Raw genomic sequence first — 14655 nt, forward strand, 5'->3', positions numbered from 1 at the left:
TTCATTTCACATGGTTTCAATTTTCATGAATTCGTGGGATTTAAAACTGTTCTAGTAAAAGAAAAAAGGCGTCTGAAGGCTACCCTAAATCCTCCTGAATAACATAGACCTATATTAGCTGTAGCCTGCGTGTGTTCAGACAGCAGGTCGACTATGGCTATCAAGATTTCATGAATTAATAAGTGTGTGACAAATGCATATGGACAAAACTATATCCTTGCATATTTTTGCACAATCCGGGCTCTGTTACCAAATTACATTTGCTGCCGCTAGACTGCGTCTAAATTTCTAGGCTAAGCATGAACACGCCCAAAGTAGGCCACGCAGCGTGCTTGCGTAGCCTATGTGCACGCAACCGCCGTTCTCACGTCGGGGGTTGGCTTTCCGTACGCAAGGAAGTGGCGTTGTTTGAGCGACTGGGCTGTCTCGTGGGTAACGTTAGATCCAAAGAATTATTTTTTATGCTCAGCACCGTTTGATTGCTTCTTAAAACATCTGACGGAATACTTAGGTCGCACTAGTTGCATCATCTCGGAATATATCGGTAAGTTTTAGCTAACTGCTTATTTAATCCCGGTTTTGGCGGGTGGTTTATTTGAATTCTGAAAGGTGTACTAAAGCTAGGCCTCATATGGCCAGTAAGCTTGCTAGCTAGCACGCTAGCTAAATCTCGCCGGGCATGTTTTCTCATGTGTATCGGTAAATTGTGTTAGTAGCCTCCATGGTAAATGGATATTCATTGCTTCTAACTTGTACAAATAGGGATTTGATTCCATCGAATTAGGCAAGACGGCAATTTAACGCAGTTTTGACGGGTGCCGCTGCACCTAGCTTTGGCTAATTGTTTAACCTCACACGCGAGGGGGGCGGAACGCAGATCTGTGTAGCTCGCGAGGTAGCGCCAGCCACATGCATGAATTGTGAAACGTGAAAGTTGGTTGTACGGATACAAACAATTCCTGGTGAGGTATGGATGTTACTGTTTTAACACAAATGCAGTTACCCTGTTCTCGTCTGCGTAGTAGTTTGCTTTTTTCTAACCCTATCCCAAAGTGACTGAGCGTCTTTCTGGCAAGGTCTTTGCACTTTGTGGCAGGCTATGCCTTTGTAGTTCAAGACCACTTCACATGAACAGGTTTGATCTGCATCCTACGAAGCTGCACCTACAGGTTGCATGATAATTTATTAGGTAAATCAGTCATAAGGCAGAGATGCACATTGAATCTGTTGTTGAATTTGTTTCTCTAAAGTCAACGTGAATGTTCATTTTAGATAATTTAAGACAAGTTGCATTATGTTGTCTTTGGGCCATGCAAAGTTTCCAGATTTACTGAATGTGTTAAGACCATGTGAAAGTTATAGTTCAGATGTAGTTAATGTTGGTAACGAGTTTGTCATATTGTTTTGTAAGCGTGTATTCTTCTCTCACCAACACACTTTCTTCACAGGAATGGCTGCGGAGGTGAATGGCAGCTCCGCTCCTGCAAAGGAGGAGGAGGAGCCCATGGATGTCTCCATGACCCACACGGAACATTACCAGACGCTGTTGGACGCTGGGCTTCCTCAAAAGGTGGCTGAGAGCCTGGACAACATCTTCCAGACAGGTGAGGCCCTATTCAGACCAAACGAACGGGGAGAAAGTGGACACAACGCTTGCTCTTCCAGCCGAAATGCAGTTTCAGCTCAGCTTGGAGCCGCAGTACAGTAAAGGAAAAACCTGCAGTTTTGTTTTTTCTTTTGTCCGAAAGTTGGTTCTTCACATTGTGTAGTGGAGGCTAAAGTGGTAGACATGCACCCAGTGGATGCATGTGTATGTCTAGCAACAGGTGATTTTTATCAACCAAATATAATCATGTGATGAGTGTGTTCAGTCCACAGACAGTAGATTAAACAGTAGATTTCTGTGCTTGCAGGTCTTGTGTCATACACCGACCTGGACGAGCGAGCCATTGATGCCCTCCGGGAGTTCAATGAGGAGGGGGCGCTCTCGGTGCTGCAGCAGTTTAAAGAGAGCGATCTGTCCCACGTGCAGGTGAGACTCCCACACAACCCCCCTCGGTGCTTTTGTGGAAGCACGAATGGGAATAGTTATGCTAATGTTGCATGCTGATTAGAGATATCATGAGAGTGTGGGAGTCCTTGAATGTGCTGCTCCTTTGGAAGTGAGAGGTGTTAATGCAGTCCCAATTGTCGGGTGCTGATGTGGAGAGAATGGGGGGTTGACTTGTGTGTTGCCTGTGTGTGTTCGCAGAACAAGAGTGCTTTCCTCTGTGGCGTCATGAAAACGTATAGACAGAGGGAAAAGCAGGGAAGCAAAATCCAAGAATCCACAAAGGGACCAGACGAAGCCAAGATCAAGGTATGAGGTCACATTTGACTCAGATCTACTTCCTTGTCTGTCTGCATGCCTGGAGCCCTAAACACAGGCCACTTGTGCAGGTCTGTGCAAAAACTGTCAAAGGTGAAAATCCCAACATCTGTCTTACAAATTCTGTAAAGAATATGGATTTTTGAAAAAGCATAAACAGTTTGGGAAAAGCCTACGTATGATGAATGACTGATTTGGAAGGCTTTTCTTTACGTTTCTTCCCGATCTGTTGCACAGGCTCTCCTGGAGAGGACGGGATACACTCTGGACGTCACTACAGGACAGAGGAAGTACGGGGGGCCTCCTCCTGAGGAGGTGTTCTCTGGGGCACAGCCTGGAGTCGGGACAGAGGTGACGTTTGCTTCTCATATTCCCATGGTCTCCGTAAGCGATTGCTGTCTAAAAACGTTTGTAGTTTGTCCATGCCAAACATGCATAAAATTGTGTACACAATCTGACATGGTAAGATGAATTACTGTACATGTATTGTGATGGCTGTAGGAGCATGTGATCTTCTGTATTAGAAAGTAGCTCTAGACCAAGGTGATCAGTCGACTAAGTATGAAAGGTGATATGCCTACTGTCTGTGATTCCTCATAAACTTTTTCTTCCTCCTCGTGTGTGGTGCAGGTGTTTGTGGGGAAGATCCCCAGGGACCTGTACGAGGATGAGCTGGTCCCTCTCTTCGAGAAGGCTGGGCCCATCTGGGACCTGAGGTTAATGATGGAACCGCTCACCGGCCAGAACCGCGGCTACGCCTTCATCACGTTCTGTAGCAAAAGTGCCGCGCAGGAGGCTGTCAAACTTGTGAGTCTCTTCCCCTCTCACCACAATCCTCTTTGTGACTTTAAATAAATATAATATAATATATTCTATGTATATATACTCTTTGTCAATCAATCTTTAATCAGTCTTTAATATAATTTAAGGCAACAACTGTATCCATGTCTGGAAAAAAGATGGCATGTTTTCTGTATAAAGTCCTTCGCAGTTAAATCCTATCTGGTTTTATTTGTTTAATTGCATTGAAGGAACATTCTTTGTTGTTTTTATCCGTAGTGTGACAACTATGAGATCCGGTCAGGAAAGTACCTTGGTGTTTGCATTTCCGTGGCAAACAACCGCCTGTTTGTGGGGTCGATACCAAAGAACAAGACCAGGGAGAGCATCCTGGAGGACTTTGGCAAAGTCACAGGTGAGAGCCACTGGAGATTGATGATAATTAAAACACATCACCAGTAGTGACTTCAACCAGACCCTAGGTTGAAGAATACCACTTTTCCTTTAAATGAACAATAAGTAAAAGAAACCGTGCTTTAAGCCTCAGTGGTTTAGGGTTGACCGATTTTGTGTGTGTGTGCGCAATGGCAGAGGGGCTCCAGGAGGTGATCCTCTACACCCAGCCAGATGACAAGAAGAAGAACCGCGGCTTCTGCTTCCTGGAGTACGAGGACCACAAGTCGGCCGCACAGGCTCGCCGCCGCCTCATGAGCGGCAAGGTCAAGGTCTGGGGCAACCCTGTCACTGTGGAGTGGGCCGACCCCGTCGCCGAACCTGACCCCGAGGTCATGGCCAAGGTCAGTGTCAAGCATGAAGCCATAAACTCTTTCACTGAACGGAAACAACACAGACAGTTGTCATTGTTGTTAGGCACATATCACATCATAAAATATGCACACATTCAAATCACATGTTGTTGTTTTTTGCACAGCATCAGTCACCTACTTTGTCTGTAGGTCACTGTATTTGTTTTGCTATGTGCTGAGGTGACAATAACTTCATGCTATTGTTAAATTATAAGCATTTTTACAGAGTGGGAATGGAGTGTAGAAATAAGGTGCATGTGTGTGAGTAAGTCTGTATGTTTGTCGTCATGGTCACAGGTGAAGGTGCTCTTTGTGCGGAAGCTGGCCACCGCAGTGACTGAGGAACTGCTGGAGAAGACCTTCTCTCAGTTCGGCAAGCTGGAGCGGGTCAAAAAACTCAAAGATTACGCCTTCGTCCACTTTGAGGAGCGCGATGCTGCTGTCAAGGTGAACTTTGGGATACACACACTTATGCTGTCCCTCCCACATCCACGCAGTCACACACACACTGTGTGTCTACCAGAATTTGAATTTAATGCAGCATCATTATCCTTAGAGTTTATTGACTCTTACTTTATTTTTTATTTTCCGTCGTCAGGCGATGGATGAGATGAACGGTAAAGAGCTGGGTGGGGAAGAGATCGAGATCGTGCTGGCCAAGCCCCCAGACAAAAAGAGGAAAGAACGCCAGGCACAGAGACAGACCACCAGAACCACAGGGTAAGGGCAGGGGGTCGGGTGACTCACAGTAAGGGGGGGTTGGGGTGGGGCAAGGGTCCAGGGGTCATGCCAGGATGGACGAGCAGAGGAGTGGTTGGTGAGCAATGAATGATTGGCTGACAAAAGTGACGAGGTAGAGCTCACTGCTCAGCTGTGTGTCTCAATAGTGGGCGTGGTGGAGCAACGGGAGCGCCGCAGTCTGACATTTGGTCAGCCATTGCGAGTTTGTGGCGCTTTGGGTAACGCCTTTAGCTAAATGTCGTTCGCCTTTACCTTTATCTTAATTCTGTAAGGCCCTGTGTTTGTGTACAGGTATGACGACTACTACTACTACCCTCCACCCCGCATGCCGCCTCCGGGGCGTGGCAGGGGCCGTGGGGGGCGGGGAGGCTACGCCTATCCCCCGGACTACTACCCCTACGAAGATTACTACGATGACTACTACGGTTACGACTATCATGACTATCGCGGCGGTTACGACGACCCTTACTACGGTTACGACGACGGCTACACCATGCGGGCCAGGGGGAGCCGCACCAGCCGAGGCGGGCCGCCCCCTCCCAGGGCCCGCGGAGCACCGCCCGCCCGCGGCAGGGGTGGCTATGCACCCCGAGGAGCGCCCATGGGCGCCCCCAGAGGCGGTCGCGGGGGGCGTGGGGGGCCCTTCCCACCCCAGAGGGGAGGGCGTGGCACTCGGGGCGCCCGGGGCAACCGCGGGGGCAACGTGGGCGGCAAGAGGAAGGCGGACGTCTTCAACCAGCCCGACTCCAAGCGCCGCCAGACCACCAACCAGCAGAACTGGGGGTCGCAGCCCATCGCCCAGCAGCCCCTGCAGCAAGGGGGCGACTACTCTGGTAACTATGGTTACAGTAATGATAACCTGGAGTTTTCCCAGGATTCTTATGGGCAGCAGTGGAAGTAAGACACCACTAAAATGGTGTTTGGGCAGCAGCAACATCACAAGACACACATTAATGCGCACACACACACACACACACACACCTATATACAGTCTTTCACACACAAACAAAAAACACGTCGACATCTCACTCAACAAGAGAATTGGCAGCAGTGTTCGATTGACTTTTTATCTTTCATCCCTCCCTAAATATCTCAAACTCTAAAACGGACAGATTGCGGAATTGGCCCCTCTGGTCCTGATTGGCTGGAAGTCCATTTTGGCTGAAGAATGTAACTTTTTTTTTTTCTCCCCCATATTAATTGTATTTACCCTCCATTTAAGTTTGAACTCTCATGGCATCATGGGAACTCTTTCTCTTAAAGATGGGCAAAACTTTTATTCTGTTTTTGTTTCCTTTACCTTTTTTTTTTTTTTTTTTTTTTAAAAAAAAACCAACAGTGAATTTTTAGAAGTGGACATTGTTTTTTTTTTTTCACCAAAAGTCTGAGAGGACATTAAAATCATGAAATGGCCTTGCAGGAAGCTCATGTCAGCCCCTCCCCCAATCTCCTCGTTCCCCCCATCTCCATCTCTTTCTCCAACAATCCCCCTCTTCTCATTTCTACTAGTGGCATAGGGACTTCGCTTGTATATAATGGCTTAAGGCTAGAGCTTCATTTTCAACCGTTTATTTTTTCATTATTTGCCGAGGTGGAGAAAAGAATCCACGGGAAGGAAAAAAAGGTTTTTGTAGCAGGAAGTTAAACGTGTATGTCTAGCGTTTCTAGAAGTAGTTCAATTGTGTTTTTTAAAACTGATATTACTATAATAATTATTACTTCAAACATTTTTCTTTCTTGAAAATGCTCGTGAGGATTTGGTTTGGCTCACCTTAAGAGCCACCCCAGTTTGTTCTCTGATGTTTGTATTTATAACGTTTTTTTGTTTGTTCCGTTTCAATAAAACTCAAATCGAGCATCACTCATTGGTTGGATACTTCCAAGACTCAATTGTGTCCCAATTATCTGATTGAATTCAAACCACAGATCTCACATTTGTGCCCAAATTGAACCTAAATCTGCCTGGCATCAACAATATACCAGTGATTTGTAGAGCTCTTGAAGAACTGAGTCTGAACACGCAAGAACAGAGACTATAAACAAACCCTTGTGACAACGGATATGATTTAAACCCTCCATATTCCTGCAACATGCCATGGTATATGCAGCAATAAACATTTAAGACTTTTTCACTATTCCGTCCCTGGATTGGCCAGTTTCCAGAATCAAACGCACAAACTTTATAACTGAGGCCAAAATATCTGATGTGTCCAGAGACACGTAAATAATGACCATAATGACCAAATCAGACATTGAAACTGAAGTACAGCCTATATGGTGCACTGCAGCATTTGTTTTAATACTGGTCATCAGCTATTCTAGTGCCTACCGAGGTCCAGAAGGCTCCAGAAACACCTCCTAAGTGCAGCAACACCAACCTCTCCCAGTTCCCTAATAGTTTATTTCCAGTGACCCCCTCCATCTCCCCTACCCCACGGTCCGGCATATTAGACCAGTGTGTGTTTGTTTGTGTGTGTGTGTGTGTGTGTGTGTGTATGAGGGAGGGAGAATGAGAGAGCACAGTTAAGTGTTGTCCCTTCTCATTCAAATTCACCCAGGTGTCGTGCCCAGGGTGGTGTGCGTGCCAAAGCCAGCCTGAGGAACACACCACAACTGTGTGCCTCTCTACGGGTGAGGAGCCGGCTTTCCCGAATCCTCCCTCTCTGCCCTTTTGTTATCATATCATCTGTCTTATTTTCCCTCTTTTATTTTTTTTTTGTTTCTTTTGCTGCTCGCTTCTTTTGTCTGCTCTTCCTGTTATATTCCGCTTTTGTTACTATCTCCTTGTTCTCTCTCTCTCTCTCTCTCTCTCTCTCTCTCTCTCCCCCCTCTCCTACACATGCACACCATAAATGGGGATCGTGGTGGATCACTTTGTCTGAGCTATGCTCTGCCTCTGCTGCAGTATACATGTATACATTGGGCTTTGTTGCAGCTTTATGCTTCGCACAGAGGGCTTTGATTGCCCAAATCTTGTGATTAACAGTAGCTCAGCACCGATCTACTGTCAGGTCCTTCCGCCACGTGATTTCTGCACGTCTCAATCATGAAGGATCCCTAATTGCCACTCACACAGATTCCAAGAGGTTTTCATCAGTTAAATTTGATTATCAGAGTGTGGGTACAGCAATCAATATCTTAATCAGTAGGGATCAATAGTAGCTTCAATGCTTTCGGCATGGTGCAGACCTCACCTCAGCATCCTTGAAAGTACAGAAAGTCGAGTTGAAATTGGAGTTCAGGCTCAAGTCTGTGCCACCCAAATCTAACTGAGCCACCCCCTCAATGATACACTTGATGTTGGATTAGCATTGCTGTTTCATGTCATGTAGTTTTGAAACTGTAGGGTATACCAATAACATACCTATAGTGACTTCATTAAGTCTTTGATGGGACTCTTTTACGTCATGCAATAACTATTTTGCACAACACAAGGGCTGCCCAGATATCTCTATATGGGCTGGACGCATGTACATTCATGTTCCACTAGATGGCAGCAATGAATTACTAAATAGTCCCTTCCACTGGTGACAGTAGTTTTTGAATATTTCACACATGTTTAGTGGATTACCGTTCAATTATGGCAAGAGCTAATTACATGCAGTATAGCCTCTACAAAATATACCCTACTTATATGTGCTTTTGTCCTGCCAGCCAAAGTCACCCATTGGGTATACCTCCATCAAGTGTGTGTGCGTGTGTGTGATTCTCATCTGCTATAAACAAACATGTAGACACGGTGAAGGTTACCAAGGTCACTGGTGTACACAGAAGTGGCTCAGAGAATGCTGCTTTGATGTCTCAGGCAACAAAAACCACAATCATATCACTCCAGTGCCAATTTGATGACCCACACAGAATATGTAATGACTTAATAAAACCCTGATGCATGCCTTAAAGGATTTGCCATAAACCTCTGTGGTTCATAGTAGTGGCTATTCAAATCTATTCCTAATCTGGAAAAGGTCCAGAAGAGATTAAGGCCAGGTTGCTCCTGAATTTGGGCTTTGTTGCCTTGAGACAGTGTGGTGACCTTGGAGAGAAGACACGATCCCTGGACTGTAAGTGATCATTTATTCTTGTTGCCTGAATGTCAGGAATGTCGTCATACCCTGCCATCCTCTGGAAAGAAGAATTTGGTGGGGCTGAGAGAGTGACAGTTTCATAGATTTGGTAAGGAGGTTTCTTTAACTTGAATACAAAGTTTGTGTAAATGTAATTCTGATACTGAATGATGCATATAGTCCTTGAAAAACTTAAATACAATATATGGTTTTAGGACACTGGTATTTTTCTACTCCATATAGTTTTCAAACTAACCGGCTCGGGTGTAGGTGTAATTGCAAAAATAGCTTTCTCTGTTACATCACTCACTGTAGCATTCTACTACTTTGGACTCTCATTAATGTTCCCCATGTATGCCACATTTCAGTGGATTATGAGAACACTCCAGTCCTCCATTCTTTCAAGTGAGCCCACTTGATTTTCACATTATGCTATCTCATTGTCACTGGCAGGGCTAGCTGTTCATATTGGAGAGGAATCAAGTGCTCTCTTGTAAAGTAAAAAAAAAATGCTAGGGCAATTTTGATGTATCATTCCTATGTTGATACATCCTTTTGAGCAAGGAGATCAATCTTAAGAGCCTGGGAAATTTATTAACATGTCATCAAGTCAAATGTAAGGTAAATTTAACATGGGCCAAAGCTGGAATGGATGACCTCACAATCAGTCTTTCTTTGTCACAGTATTCTGTTCTCATCCACGATTCTGTTTGTGTTCTCTAAAAATTCTAGCTTATACTGAAGACCTTGGCATTTAAAAGGTAATGGCTTTTTCTCTTTGGTCCCACTCCAGCCCTTCTCAGCAAAGGTCCTATGTCCACTCCCGACTTCCTGTCTGGGCCACCACATGGCCAGATCTGTCCAGCGGGGTACCCTCAAAAACCATTGTGAAACGCCAATCTTCAAAGTATACCCCAGCCTTAGTGTATGTCGTGGAGCTGGTTTTTCCCATCTTGTTGATCGTCCTCTTAAGCCTGTCTATTGGAATTGCATTCCATGCCTTTAAGAGATGGAGGAAGAAGAGGGTATAGATACTTTTCATTTTATTATACAGTTTCTGCTTAATATTTCGCAGTTTGTGAATGTTATTCCTTGTGCAGAATAATCGGACAACTTTTCCCCTTTATTTAGAGAGGAACTCCTTGGTTGAGCAGCTACAGCAGACTCTCTCCGCAAAGGAGAGTGTTGTCTGTCTGAAGGACATCACCCTGAGGCTGAAAGGTCTCCGCGATGCCCAGAAACAGCAGCAAGTTGGAGGCAGGAGGAAGGTTGAGTGTCTCTTGGAGTAGGCGACCCATATCCTCCACATCCTGATCTTTTTATCACCTCATTTAAGACATTACTGCCTTGGGGCCTCCTATGGTAGACCTCATTTAGGCAAGCTGACAGTTATATTAGCTTTTTAATATGCTTGTTTTTCATTTCATCAAATACAAATGATCTTTATCAAAAACAGTTTCAGTTGTTTTATTCTGAATGAATGATGAATTATGGATGAAATGTATTTTTTTGTGGAAAAAGGTCAGCATATACTGCCTTTTGTTGGAGATTTGGTGATTTGGATCCTTCTCTGTTATATCTTAAAACTAAATGTGCCGTTGAGGGCCCCTGAATTAATTGGCAAACCACAACATTTTTAAGTTCCACATATGAGAAGAAGGCACTTGGCAAAAAAACTTGATTAAGTTCAGCAGCCAGCCAGAGCACTACAGTTTTGGGGTAAATGGACACTTGCACATTCCTGAACCTGCCATGAAGTGGGGACACAGGACAGAGTTTGCATAGCATCCTTGGGTGAATGTAGTGTACTTGCCTTTCATAAAGGAGGTGTAATTATAAATCCACTAAACTATAATGATGTAAAATAGTGCATATGGCCTGTATGTCAAGTTTTCTCAATTCAGGCATTGAACAAATTTACCCAATACCCAGTGTAAATTCCTATTCCTAATTTAATTTATGGGAAGGCCCGAGATCACGTCAGTCGCGAACGTACGTCACATGTTAACGTTTGAGCCAAGATGGCGGCTGCCGGAGGAGAGCCTGTTGCTCAAGGTGGCAGTACAGACGATGCATTTCAAACGTTTTACACAGAGGTATTGTACACGTGTATCTTCCATTTATCCATTGTATGTTTATGTTACTAATGATAAGTGTTAAGGGAGCCTTATGAACGCAATGGGGCTTTGTGAGTCTGTAAATATGAGTTTGGCCTAGTTAGCAAGTGTAGTGCAGCTAGCATATTAGCTGACTAGCACAATACTGTTCAAACAATCATTGAAAGTTGCTTCCGGAAATAAACTCGTCTCTGATTACCAGACGTTTATTTTATTTTACTCTTAAATGTATGAAGGATATGTACGTTGGATCATGATATGTTTTAGATTCAGTGAGCTTGTATCCCACAGACGAATGTGACGTGTGGCTAACGTTAGCTCGTTTGCTAATTTAATGAACGGTGCAGCGCGGTCGTGCTGGTTAGTTCAGTAGGCTAACATAAGTGGTGATCAAGCGTCTTTCTAGGTAAGTATGTTAGCGGGGAATCCACTCTAGAGTACATTAACTCTTATGGAATAAAAGTGGTAACTTAAGTACAAGGTCCCATGGTAACATGTCATGGAAAGCAATGATTCTTCAAGGCAACATTAGTGACTTGTTATTTGTTTCGCTATTTCAATGGTTAACCATGATTGTTAACCAGCTAGCTTCTAACCTACGAAGTAACATGCGTTTAAAATGTCTAGCTAGTTGGATTGGATGTCTTGACCCTTTGGAGAACAGAATAGCTATATAACTAGTTATTAATTAGCTATAGTACGACCCAGTGATTATCAGCCATTCACCTTTTAATTGTTTTCTTCCCCAGGTTAAACAAATTGAGAAGAGAGACTCTGTGTTGACGCCAAAGCAACAAATCGAACGTTTGCTTAGACCTGGTGCATCGTATTTTAATCTCAACCCGTTTGAAGTAAGTTGTTGATGGCTGCTACAGTGATGACTTGATGACTACAGTGAGTTGCATTAGCCTACTTATAGTATTAGCCTATACAACATAAGTGATGTATGCAGATGGTCTTTCTTTTGTCTATATTCAGATACAGGTAAATGGTTTGTTTTTGAACTGGGATAGAAACAGTCCCTTTATATTTATTTATATTCAACATCGACAAAACATTGTAATCATCTTCCATTGAAGGTGCTGCAGATTGATCCAGATGTAACTGATGATGAGATCAAGAAGCGCTTTCGACAGGTGGGTGCTCCCTCTTGCGTTTTGGTCGTCACTCTAGTGCAATGCTGAAGTTAAATATCATTGTGCTGCAGATTATAACAGAGTCCTCACAATATTTCTTAACATGACAATGTGTGCATGTTACATGTTGTGGTATAATGTGTATATCCCTTTAGCTGTCCATCCTGGTGCATCCTGACAAAAACCAGGATGACCCAGAACGTGCCCAGATGGCTTTTGAAGGTTTGTACTTCAAGTTCTGCATATAATCAGCAGTAAATGGCATAGGGCCAGTCAAGTGGCCTTAAAGCCAGCCATTGCTCATATACATCTATTCTAGTTCACTGAAATGTTTCCCTCCAGTTTACATACACATGTGGTGGTGTGGTGTGATGTGATTTGATGGCTGCTCTCAAGATTACATACACTTGACACATCCATGTCAGTTTTTGGAATTAGGCATTAGTGATGCTGACTAGTTGTTTTTTTTTGTTAGAAGAGTTCGTATTCCAAATGTTATAATTGGGTAGAAATTGAATGTTGGTTGGTCACAGTAAACATGAAATAAATAGTTAAGTCAGGTTTTCAGATCAGATGTAAGCGAACTTCATGTACACATCATGCCTACATTTCCCTTGTGGCCATAGCGGTTGACAAAGCATACAAGTTGCTCCTGGATCCTGAACAGAAGAAGCGGGCAGTTGATGTGATCCATGCAGGGAAAGAATATGTTGAGCACATGGTGAGTAGTGTTTTTGTCTTTTCCGCCGTCACTCTCATGGTACTCCCCTGACATGTGATTCAGTCTGGCTCTCACGTGGGCAAGATTATTATCTGCATGCATGTAATCAAAAAACGTCCTGACTAACAGATGAAGGAGAAAAGGAAACAGTTGAAGAAGGACGGCAAGCCGCAGATTGTGGAGGAGGACGACCCTGAATTGGTACTGAAACACTGCCTCATTTTATGGCCTGATTGGCTGAGGGCTTCTTAAGAAACCTGGAAATTAATTTAAACTTGGTGAATTTGATGCCCTCTAATGTATGCACTGCACTTCTGCAGTATTGCTGTATCAGTTAGTATGGGACGTAGGTCGGTGCTCACGTTGCCACGGTGTCTCAGTTCCGGCAGGCTGTGTACAAGCAGACCATGAAGCTGTTCGCTGAGCTGGAGATCAAGAGGAAGGAGCGCGAGGCCAAGGAGATGCACGAGAGGTAGCGCTTACCTGTGACCTTGGGATATTCTGCGCACAGCGTACTGCAGCTTTGCCAGATACAATCATTCTAAACTGGGATGGGTCTAATAGGCACGTGAGGTGGTATGGTGCAAAATGTGAAACATGCTGCAGATTTTATGGAGGACATTCAGACTTCTTTCTTTGCCAATGAGGTTACCATTTTCCATTCTCACAACTCTTATTTTTTTTTTGCCCTCTTAGAAAACGACAAAGGGAGGAGGAGATTGAAACTCATGAGAAGGCGAAACGAGATCGGGAATGGCAGAAGAACTTCGAGGTGAGCTTATAAAAGGGACCTTTTACATTTATTTTAATCAGACTCCATACACTGTTCTATGTGCTTAACATTATTGAGGGATACAGATAGAGAACTTGCTTGTTTTATTTTAATGTTGTATTTTCTATGCTCAGCTATTTGATGTTGTTACCTTGTGTGAGGACTCCCATGAATAAGTCCTTGTTTTGATGTCCCTGGCAGGATTCGAGAGATGGGCGTGTAGATAGCTGGCGCACCTTCCAGGCAAAAGGGAAAAAAAAGGAGAAGAACCGCACCTTCCTGAAGCCCCCAAAAGTCAAGATGGAACAGAGGGAGTGATGCTGTCCAGCTGTGTGTGTGTGGTATGTGTGTGTGTGTGTGTGTGTGTGTGTGTGTGTGTGAATGTGTGTGTATGAAATGAATTTGTGCGTAGACGTCCAGAGCAGCCTGCGATGACACCCAATCTCAACACTCATACTCATTGCCTCTGTTCACACTTGGAGACACATCCCTTCCTAAGAATAGATATCTTTAGGTTTTTGTTTTTGGAGGAAAAAAATGTACATATTTGTGAAAATTGTGACTTTAGAGACTTTAATAGGAAGGCTCAGTATGTTAGAATAGAGAAGTACTTGTTTTCTTTTTTCATGTGCGTCAACAATTTCTTTCATTTTTTTTTACCCTCTTCAGACAAAATAAACGCTCGTTTGTAGAGTCCTTGTTGGTAATGCATGGGGTCAATGGTGTTTGTTGTCAGTATTTAATTGATCTGTTCAGCAGCATTAAACAGATTCACTCCAATGTGTTCCTTGATAAGAGACTTTTCCACATGAGGCTGATCATAGAATGTTTACAAGGTTGTTTTCTGGCTGAAATGTCTTATCAAGATTTTGTGGAATGAGCTTGCCTAAGCTTGAGTTTGTTGTGAAAGATCAACAAGCAATCTCAATGTACTGTCTGTATTGGAGATTTTTATATATATATATATATATATATATATATATATATATATATATATATATATATATATATATATATATATATATATAAAGGATTTTCTGCCTGAAAATCATATGTTGAAATAAGACAACCTGTCATTCGGGAGATATTTCTTTGCCACAACTCAAGCATAAAATAAATGTGAAATGCCGCTGTCATTTAAAACCCCTCC

At 43.6% G+C, this 14655-nt stretch overlaps 2 protein-coding genes across 3 annotated transcripts; both read left to right on the forward strand.

Annotated features, from left to right (window-relative positions):
• Nucleotides 1-422: 422 nt before the first annotated feature.
• Nucleotides 423-10212, forward strand: hnrnpr (heterogeneous nuclear ribonucleoprotein R). 2 transcript variants are annotated; one of them, XM_048230553.1, is made up of 15 exons: nt 423-544; nt 1077-1189; nt 1449-1604; nt 1914-2032; nt 2252-2359; nt 2606-2719; nt 2999-3175; nt 3428-3563; nt 3740-3945; nt 4252-4401; nt 4553-4674; nt 4987-5528; nt 7254-7326; nt 8793-8868; nt 9553-10212. In XM_048230553.1, exons 3-13 carry the CDS (start codon nt 1451-1453, stop codon nt 7292-7294), a joined length of 1869 nt encoding a protein of 622 aa, XP_048086510.1. In that variant the 5' UTR covers nt 423-544; nt 1077-1189; nt 1449-1450; the 3' UTR covers nt 7295-7326; nt 8793-8868; nt 9553-10212. The 2 variants fall into 2 exon arrangements, with proteins under 2 accessions (XP_048086510.1, XP_048086508.1); XM_048230551.1 differs by lacking the exons at nt 7254-7326; nt 8793-8868; nt 9553-10212 and having other exon boundaries at nt 4987-5728.
• A 537-nt stretch (nt 10213-10749) lies between these two features.
• dnajc8 (DnaJ (Hsp40) homolog, subfamily C, member 8) lies at nt 10750-14212 on the forward strand. The gene is made up of 9 exons (XM_048229462.1): nt 10750-10855; nt 11626-11727; nt 11956-12012; nt 12168-12234; nt 12639-12733; nt 12863-12934; nt 13114-13205; nt 13430-13505; nt 13707-14212. Exons 1-9 carry the CDS (start codon nt 10781-10783, stop codon nt 13821-13823), a joined length of 753 nt encoding a protein of 250 aa, XP_048085419.1. The 5' UTR covers nt 10750-10780; the 3' UTR covers nt 13824-14212.
• The last annotated feature ends 443 nt before the right edge of the window (nt 14213-14655 follow it).

This window comes from Alosa alosa, chromosome 20, assembly GCF_017589495.1.
Source record: "Alosa alosa isolate M-15738 ecotype Scorff River chromosome 20, AALO_Geno_1.1, whole genome shotgun sequence".
Taxonomy (NCBI): Eukaryota; Metazoa; Chordata; class Actinopteri; order Clupeiformes; family Clupeidae; genus Alosa; species Alosa alosa.